The sequence below is a fragment of the Protobothrops mucrosquamatus genome, unplaced genomic scaffold (genome assembly GCF_001527695.2).
Source record: "Protobothrops mucrosquamatus isolate PMUCROS unplaced genomic scaffold, P.Mucros_1.0 scaffold_107, whole genome shotgun sequence".
Lineage (NCBI taxonomy): Eukaryota > Metazoa > Chordata > Lepidosauria > Squamata > Viperidae > Protobothrops > Protobothrops mucrosquamatus.
Window position 1 is genome coordinate 96,563 of NW_015386183.1, and position 10,197 is coordinate 106,759.

The window sequence follows — 10,197 nt, forward strand, 5'->3', positions numbered from 1 at the left end:
GATTGATTGAACTAAATTAAGAATATGGACTGTCCAAACACTGGCTAAAACGTCAGAAACATCTTGCTGTTAGTATAGTGTTGCTTTGAAGAACATTATAACCAAATATAATACTTGCAATTTTTATAAAAGAATTGGGAACAAAGCTGCTGTTAGAAATCAATGGAACAGTCCACTGTTGCTCCTCAAATCAATAGGTTCAAATTTGGTTGTGAGGAGTTCGTCTAGATGATTTCCATAGGCTGCACTAAGTCTCAGCAAGTCTGGTCCTCACTCGTGACCTCTACTCGATTCTTTAAAAACGGAGGGTCGATTTGAAAACGTGGAAGGTTAAAGAAGGAGAAGGACTTTTGGAAAGAGGTCGCTGAAGGAGCCATTATAATTGTCCTAAGACCTAAGTCATATAACAGGCCCATAACAAACTTCCTCGTTTCTCCGTCAAAAGTGAAGTCAACAGGGAAAGAAGGTAATGAGTTTTCTATCAGTTCAACGGGCTGACTCTCTCTCTCTCTCTCCTAGTATTTCTGGGAGGAACTCCAAAAGGGGGAGGAGGGGAGAAAGGGAGGGAGGGAGGCAGACAGCCTTGGGAATGAAGATTAGGAAGGTAAAGAGAAGCGCGCTATTTTCTTCGCTCGCTTGATGAGCGTCTCTAAACCTTTTTGCCTGGTAAATGTATTAGCCCTGGTGCTTCGGTTCCCGAGAGACAAAGGAGCCCCGCTGCAGGCCAGAGAGCGGAACTGATGTGGAGGCGGCCGTGAAAGTGTGGAAGAGAGAGAAAGAGCGGAGCAGCAGCGAATTCTGTGAAAAGCGCCTCTCTGGGGCTGCTCCCGAAAAGAGGCAGAGCTTGCGGCTAGATGGAGAGAGGAAAGCTCCGGGCGGCAGCGTCTGTTTGCCTGCATCCGCTTCCCTGAACACTAACAAGCCTTTCGGGGGAATCTGTTTTGCCCCCAGCAGAGCTACATGGCAACCCCCGCGGTCTGAAAGAGAGGATCTGAAAGAATCTTGGAGAAGAGTAACTTGCTGCAAGAGTAAGTTTCATTGCTGTTCTGAGACTCTTGACATCCTGTATGTGTCTAGGTCTGGGAGACAGGCAGGCAGGCTGTATTAACAGTGTGTAGATTGTACAAATCTTTTTGACTTTTCTGTATCAAGCACTCCCAGGCATTGATAACTGCCATTATTGTTGAAGAATGTCCCCCACCCATTCCCAGGGACAAGAGTGCTCGTCTACTTTCAATTCATAGGTTCATCTTCAGAATCTCAACAGTCCCTTCTAGCAGAATGTGGTTAGTTTTGTTCTTCACTGAAGGGGTTGTTACTGACACATATACTCTCATCTTTAAAGAGAAGAGTGACACACAAAAAACAGTAGAAATGTGCAAAGCAATTTTTATAGGGTTGCCAGGTCTGCTTCCCAAAAATAGCGGACAAGCGGGGGGGGGGTGTTAAGTAGTAAAAAAAGTAGACTGTACAGCTTTAGATTACGTACCATTTCATCATAAAGCTTTTGAATAAAAAAATGTCCACTATTTTGTGAGAAAAAAATAGTGAACATAATGTGAAAAAAGTGGACTGTCCGCTCAAATAGTGGACACCTGGCAACCCTAGATTTTTAAAAATGTGTTTTGGGAGGATCAGCAAGATTTCTGTTGCTGACGACTCACTCTAAGAATGTTGGATACCTTTGGTCTTTTCTGAGAGCCCACTAATAATGTGTTTCTCCTCCCATTTTCTTTTTTAGGGTCACAATGAACTGGACACCAGTTGTGAGCTTAACTGTGTTATGGGCAACATGGCTAGTGTGTGGCTCACATAAGCCAATGAGGCAAGCTGAGAGAGGGAGTCTTGGAGTCAGAAAAGAACCTGTGGCCTACAGGAGCAATTTCAGGAGATCTATTTCAACCCAGCCCAGGTTGGGCAAGGTGCCTCAAAGACGTGTAAATCTTTCTGGGAGATATTGGCAACGTCCCCTTGTTAAAAGGGATTCTTTGGAACCTAAAAACCTAGCAGCGTCTTCCTCAAAAAATAAATCTCAGGTTCAGATAAGGACTGGCGAGATAAAAATACGGCAGATGAAAAGACCTAAGTTGGAAATGATTAAAGATGAAGGAACATCCACTGCAGTCCAATCACGTGTTGTGCGTTTTCCATTAGGGTCCAGTTCTCCCAATATCCTGGCTAGCTTTGCAGGCAAGAATAGAGTCTGGATTATCTCTGTTCCTCATGCCTCAGATGGCTATTACCGGCTCATGATGAGTCTGCTGAAGGACAATGTCTATTGTGAGCTAGCGGAAAGACATGTCCAGCAGATTATACTGTTCCACGGGGAAGGTGAAGAAGATAGTAAAGTTAGGAAGATATCCCCTGAAGGGAAAATCCTAGAGCAGCCTCTAGATCCAAGCCTCATTCCCAAACTCATGAGCTTTTTGAAACTAGAGAACGGGAAATTTGGAATGGTGTTGTTAAAGAAGACGTTACAAGTTGAGGAACGCTATCCTTACCCAGTAAGGTTGGAAGCTATATATGAAGTCATTGACCAGAGTCCCATCAGGAAGATTGAGAAGGCAAGGCAAAAAGGCTTCATTCAGAAATGTAAAGCAGCTGGAGGAGAGGGCCAGATCATCAAGGAAGGGATCAATGGGGGCAGCAACACAAGAGCAGCTCCCAGTGGTGGTCGTGTCCAGTCATTCCCGAGAAAGGAAGAAACAAGAAAAGGCAAAATGCAACCAACCAGAGTGAAAACTGTGAAGAAAGTGGTGGTGGCCACATTGCCATCTCTTTCGCCCACTATATCTAGAGCCACTACCTTTCCTCCAACAACCACAACTCTCAAGCCAATTGCCAGAATAACGACAATACCAAGCAGACCCACAACCACCATCACAACTACTCCAACTACACAGAGAATATGGACCACAAAGTCACTCACCCAACTTCCTACAGAGCCCGAGACAACTATTGCTTCTGAGACAGAGACATCCCTTTCCATGGGGAAGGAAAACCGCAGAGGAAAGCATCCAGGTCAAAGACAACCAACAGCTACTAAAAGACCCAGGAAAGCCAGTCATTATGACACTTACACAGAAATCCCAAGGGCCACCTCAGAGCATTACACCAAGGCAAATGCTGGCAGATTCAAAGACAATCGGACAGACAAGAAGGAGAGTCGGGACCCTGGCATCACAGCTGGCCAGCAGAAGCCTCCTAAAAGCAAGCAGTCCAAACAGAAAGCCCAGGATAAGATACTGAGCAATGAATATGAAGATAAATATGACTTAGGGCAGCCTACCAGTCCTCATGTAGAGGAAAGCATCCCCATAGGAAATATTCCACCCAAGAAAGCCAAAGAGTCAAAAAAACGCATCCCTTCAAAAAAATCTGAAAAGAAGAAAGAAAGATATGACAAGAAAATTGAGAGGCAGGCCAAGAAGGACAGAGCTGAAAGGAAAAGCAAGCAAGAGAAAGAGCGCAACAAGAAAAACAAGAAAGGGAGCAAAATAGAGACTGGAGGAAGCCTGAAACCCCACGCTAAGCCTTTCACACAGAAATCTGTGACAAACCTTCTGAACTTCTTTGAAGGCAAAAGACGACTTTTGGTAAGTAGATTATCCCTGAACATACATCACTCACATCTATTCATAATTAAGTCTCTTAATGAGACCCTATAAACATAGACTTTTCTTTCTAAACAGGCATCTGTTGCATTTGTTTGGCTTCTGAAAGTTTTCGATGGCGGACAATATTTTGACATTTTCATTTTGATGATACCATAATATTAACTAATCAAGCATGATGAACCTATAGTTTTCTAGATACTCTGTTATTCAAGTTCTATCATCCCTCATCTATGGCCATGTTGGCTGAGATTGTTGAAATTGAAGTCCAGCAATATCTGAAGGATTGCATTCCTCTACTTGAATTGCCTTCTGAGAAAGCCAGTGTTATTCTTGTAAATCAGGGGTAGTCAACCTTGGCTCTTTTATGACTCGTGGACTTCAACTCCCAGAATTGGGAGCCACAGCTGGCTCAGGAATTCTGGGAGTTGAAGTCCACGAGTCATAAAAGAGCCAAGGTTGACTACCCCTGTGTAAACCAAAGGTGCTGCCAGAATGGAAGAGGCCTTGGGAGTGACATTTGAGTGTTATACATGCACACTGTCCTTTCAGCTTCCACCTGCATTCTTCCCACTCATATTTGCATATATTCCCTACCTTCTGTCCATTTTCATTCCTTCATTGGGAGCCTTCCTTTCACCAGCATGTAACTTTTTAAAGAATTTTGGGTCACCTCAGAACAAAGACGCTCATTTCTGCAGAGAGTTGCTAAGGTAAAGAGCATGAGAAAGGCAGGATAGGGCCTCTGCTCAACTGTGGGCCCTTACGTGGTGCAAAGTCTACCTCTGCACTCATCCAGCTGCATCCAGCTGCACCACTGAGGCAGAAAATTGTGCATTGATAGAACAGGTCTTAGGAAGGATTTTTTAACATTTCTGTGGGAAAAGCCTGTTTTTACAGATCAGTCTTTACTGTCTATGTCAGACATGTCAAACACAAGGCCCGGGGGCCAGATGCGGCCCGTGAAGTGGTTTCAGGTGGCCCGCGAAGCCATCCTGGAAACAGTGAGGGAACGGCCCCTGCTATCTTGGCCCTGGCCCAGGCCAGCTGGGAGCCAATATACAATTTTGTGGTGGCCATCTTGGCACTTGCCCCAGTGGACCATGCCTTGGCACTTTCCCCAGTCCCACCCCCTTCTGCCAGAGACCTTCAGATCTGTCCCACTCCTGCCCAGGTCCCCATAGGCACTCTTGATGCGAATGATGTAGAACTGGCCACGCCCACCCAGTAGGCCACACCCACTCCATCCACGCCCACCCAGTAGGCTGCACCCACTCTGGCCACACCCACCCGGCCCTCCCAGGGCAACTGCAATGCTGATGTGGCCCTCAGTGAAATTGAGTTTGACACCCCTGGTCTATGTTGTTGAAGTATATACCGTAGTAATGAATTAGTCAAGTCTTTTAGTTAGTTGAACTGGGGATACTTACTAATTTCTCTTCATTGTATTCTAGTGCCAAATTTACTGCTGAAGAGGGAGGACCTTTCAAAATAGACCTGAGATATGGGCAGAAAGAGAAAAATGTCACAAAGTCATGTTACACGAGTGAAGGCTCACACATGAAATATTGCACATATCCCCAAATGTTTAGGTTTTTTTTTAATGTGCTGAATTCACAGAAACAGCTGTTACTATCTTCTGCTTTTCTTCCAAGAGATGTCTTACATTGCCATATCTAAGAAAGCTTTCCATATTCAGTTTTACACCTGGGCTCCATACCTGCTGGAATAATTGCCTAGGAACCTACACTTACCAATAATGGGTGAGACTAGACTCAGAATGGTTGGGGACCCTTCTGTCTTCATCTGACATTTTATAAAAGAATTATGCCATTCTCCCTTTCACATTTTTTTTCTTCCTGACAACCTCTAGGGCAATATTTTCAGGTATAAAAATTTCAGGTCAAGTGCACTGCTAGCTTACTTTGCCACTTTGCTCTCAGTCAGCAAAGTAAAGGCCATTGCAAATTTGGGGCATGGCCTCCATACTGGGTTTATAATACCTTGCTAACCAAAGGCTTTGTGCTCCCTGACTGGGAGGCGATATTTTCAAGCTGCCTAGTCAGTGGCGTGGCTGATATATCTTGTAGGCAGGGAGCTGAGGGCAAGGAGTCTAGCCACATTTTCCAAGAGGTTGCTTGAGTTCCTTTGCCAGTTGTTGAACACCAGTTGTTTCCATAACAAAAAGAATCATTGTAAGAACATTTAAAACACTTCTGGACTGAGGATAAGATGTTAGCATATGAAACATTATCATCCTCTGATTAAGAGGGAACACAGATTGCCAAGGAGTGCCAATGTAAACTGCAAGTACCATAAGAACAGGATTTAGAGTGGTGAACTACAGGCTGCATTTAAAAGTGGGTAGGTCCCAGAATTAATAAAGTACAATTAATATGATTACTTCTTATATTTTTAATAATCCCCTTCTGTCATAGAGATTTTTAAAATGTAAACATTAGTTTAAGGACAGTGGACTATTCACATTCTATAACTTCAGAAACAGATTATTTCATGTTCCTAAATCTCAGACAAATTAACCGTTTGTTCCTTTTTCAATCATATGAGTCAGCTTGGCTATGAGATATGAAAATAGAAAAAGGACTTCTCCCTGTGCATGGGTGACTTAGGAAAAGAATCATAAGGCTCACTGGGACCCAAAATATTGCCTACGATGGCACCTTATGATGGAGGAGGACAATATGTGGCCTTACACATTCTCATCATTCTTCAAAACTAATATACTTGATAAGAGTGATTGATAAAATTTTGAAAGATAAAGTTTTCTATCCCTACCTTAGTTTGTCATTAGCATGGCATTTTTCTAAAAATGTAATTATAAATCTTGTGGAGCAAATCATTAAATCTTTTCTCAGTAATTTGCACAAATTGTCAGAAAACAAGAAACAGAGATGGTAGAATCTATGACCCAGTAATATGAGGAACTGAATTAACAACAGTTGAAAAAAGGATGTTGTATGTTTATTGTTTTACAGTTCATGCTGAATATATTTATATATATTTCAACTTCCAACATTTCTAGTTGATATTTTGTTCATCATATTGATGACAAATTCTAGATCTTACTTTTTTTCTGGGATTGGTCTAGGACAGTGGTGGCAAACCTATGGCACGCGTGCCAGAGGCGGCACTCAGAGCCCTCTCTGTGGGCACGCACGCCATGCCCCGGAGATGGCAACCGTCCTTCTTCAACCAGCTGCCCACAAAATCGCTGAGGTCCCACATGGCCAGATGCATCCCAGCACCCATGCGCTGGCCTCTGTGTGCAGGGGCCGATGGTGTCAGGCAGCAGCCACCCCGGTCCGTCTCACCTTGCCCTGTGACAATGGCACCCCCGCCCTGCCTCACCCAGCAGGACGAGCCTCCTACCCACCGCCCCACCTGCCAGAGACCCCCTGGATCTCCCCCAACTCTGCCCAGCCCCCACAGGCGTCCCTCCCCACGAGCAACATCGAGGTGATCACGCCCACCTTGGCCACACCAACCCAATCTGCCATGACTACAGCCATGCAGACCCAGTGGGCCACGCCCACTTGGCATCCAGCGATAAATAAGTGGGTTTTGGGTTGCAGTTTGGGCACTCGGTCTCTAAAAGGTTCGCCATCACTGGTCTAGGATATGAACGTACATATCTGCAATATTTTTAGCATGAACAGTTGTACTACCTATCCCAAGAAAAAGATATATTTCATACACCAAAGTCACTACACTACTTACAGACTTTGGTACTACGAAATAACGGACAAAAACGGAAAGGGTTTTAAATTGTTAACATATATTGTAATTTGAAGGTAGTTTGTAATAAATTTTCTTTGTACCGTTGGAGGAGTCTACAAAAGGAATTGTTTATTTTAATTTCATGGCATATTGTGAGAATTCATACTTACTTTATTGGTTATTATTTATGCAAATAACGGTTATTATAAATGCAAAACAAAACATGATTATGCATGATAAGTGAAACACAAATTTTATTTTGTCATGTTTAATAATATTAGAAATCTATAGAATAGATTTTCTTTAGGCAATTAATTTGTTGCCATATTTTATTTTATTAGCACTATTTATTTTATTAGCACTAAACTTGCTGGATTCCTTATATCTCTTTATTGTTAATTTTAAAAAATAAATAAAATTGAAATGTAGGTGCAGTATTATCCTACATGAACCCTGGAGGAATCCTTAGGAAATAAAAATGGTGATAGTTGCAGCCAACTCCCTTATTCTGAAGCCTGACTAGTTTCCTTGCCACCCAAAGAAAAGCATTAGTTGGGAGATACATGATGAAAATCTAAGGGAGTAATTTTATTAAAGTATATATGTGTACATGGGTTTTGTCTGCTTGTATGTGTCTGTTAACTATTTAATGTGTTAAGGATATTCAGATGAATTTCTCCAGGGTGGAGCTAAGTTACATGAGTGAAGAGTATTCTGATTTCTATGGATGGCTTGTGAAGACACTCATGTTGGCAGAGAAGTGGGGAGGTGCTTTTTGCAGAATGGGTCCAAGGCATGACCAACCAGTCCACGTTTGCTCTTCTATGAGGAGAACAGGAAAGAGGATCTTGGAATTACTCAGTTCCCAGACTACCAGCTTCTGGACATACTAATGATGTTTGTAGATAACATGTGGGGTCATTTGCAAATTCTGGCCTTGCTTTCCTCTCTCCTGTTTGTGTCTGTGGTTTTGCTTCAGGCTCATTTATTCTACCCTGGACAAGTTACATTTGTTTGCTACTCTGTGGTGTGGAAGTACAGTATGAAATCTTGAGTGCCTTTTTTTTATACATAAACATAGAAGAAATTCATAGCCAGGCAGCATTTTTACTAAATTTTAAATTTAACCCATTGAGAATTTTATATCAAAGTATGCTTTCTTTGTTTCAGAAATAATTATATTTGATTTTAAAATTTTGATTTTAAAGAAGAGCTCCATGATCAGATCTTTACTACCATCATTCTTTTTAAAAAAATTACCCTGTGGAAATGAACTGGATTTAGGAAGACACTCACTACAAGGGAAATAATTGATTATTCTTTGACTAGGTACAGACACTACATTTCCATGATTTATGTAATTTAGAGTTGCTATCTCAGGGTTGCCCAGATTCCCTGTGTAGCAACTCTAACTTAACTATGGTTTATCAAATAATCCATATTTTTCTGCAGTTGTACAACAAAAGGGACGTTGTCTTACTGAACGCCTTTTCTCAGCACAGAGATGGAGAATCCACCAATGGGTTTGCTCTGTCTTCCTGCCCTTGAGACCAAGTCAGCCAAACTTGTCACATCCCCTGCTGGGCTAGGAGAATCCCAATCTTGACGAGGGCGAAGGCAGCTGATGACAGTCCGAAGGTGTTGGCTCTCAGACCCCTAACCCCGGCCTCACGGACCCTAAGGGGTGGGAGTGGATTCTCCATCTCCGTGCTGAGAAAAGGCGTTCAGGAGATGGAGAATCCACCAATGGGACATACCAAAGCCTCACTGTCCCAATGGAAGGGAAACAGATAAGGCCGGGTCCGCTTACCCAGATACCACTTGCTGAAGGACCCTCCGACCAAAGGAGGCGTCCGCGGAAGCAAAGCGATCTATTTTATAATGTCTAACAAATGGGGAAGGCGAAGACCATATCGTAGCCCTACAAATCTCTTCGATGGACGCCTGAGTGGCCCATGCCGCAGAGGTCACAGTGCTGCAAGTGGAATGAGCCATGACACGACTTGGAGCTGGCAGGGAAAACGACTGGTACGCCTTCGCAATGCAGGCCCTGATCCACCTGCCTATAGTAAAGGCAGACACCTTCTGTCCCAGAGAGGCAGGGTGAAAGGAAACGAAGAAGGCCTCGGACCTGTGGAAGGACGCCGTTTGTTTGATGTATCGGCGTATTGCCCTGCGGACGTCCAGCATGTGCCACTGTCCCTCCAAGTCATGGGAAGGATTAGGACAAAAATCCGGCAAAACAAACTCCTGGGTCCTATGAAAAAGAGAGTTGACCTTGGGCACAAATGTGGGATCCAAGCGAAGGACCACCCGGTCCCGTTGAAAAATACAGAGGTCATCCCTGACCAACAGTGCAACCAGCTCAGAAATGCGCCTGGCTGACGTGATAGCAACCAGGAAGGTGACCTTGTGGGACAAGGACCGTAGAGCACTAGTTGTGAGAGGCTGAAATGGCGGCCTGGTGAGGGCCCGTAGGACCTGAGGTAATTCCCAAGAGGGATACCTGTGTACCACGGGTGGCTTAGTGTTGGTGGCGCCCTTGACAAAGGCGTGTATCCTGGGATGCTGGGCCCAAGGGACCGAATTGGCACAGGTAAGTAAGGTTGATAGGCCGCAAACTGCCTATGGATGGTATTAGGGGCTAAGCCCTTATCAAGGCCGTCTAGGAAGTATTCTAAGATCTGTGGAATTGTCAAGTCCGAGATATCCAGTTGCCACCTTTCACAACAATGGCAAAAATTCCTCCATGTGGAGTCATAGATGCGATTTGTCGCTGGTTGGCGAGATGCCTGAATCATGGAAATCGCTCTAGCCAAGAACGACTCCTGGATCATGATCCGGC

General features: G+C 43.9%; 1 protein-coding gene across 1 annotated transcript in view; it reads left to right on the forward strand.

Annotated features, from left to right (window-relative positions):
* The first annotated feature begins 581 nt into the window (after window positions 1-581).
* CCDC80 (coiled-coil domain containing 80) overlaps window positions 582-10,197 on the forward strand; it is a 24,740-nt gene continuing 15,124 nt past the window's right edge. Inside the window, 2 exon segments of the mRNA XM_015815887.1 lie at window positions 582-1,028; window positions 1,742-3,596. Of these exon segments, the coding sequence (XP_015671373.1) occupies window positions 1,749-3,596 (1,848 nt within the window). The 5' untranslated portion in view covers window positions 582-1,028; window positions 1,742-1,748.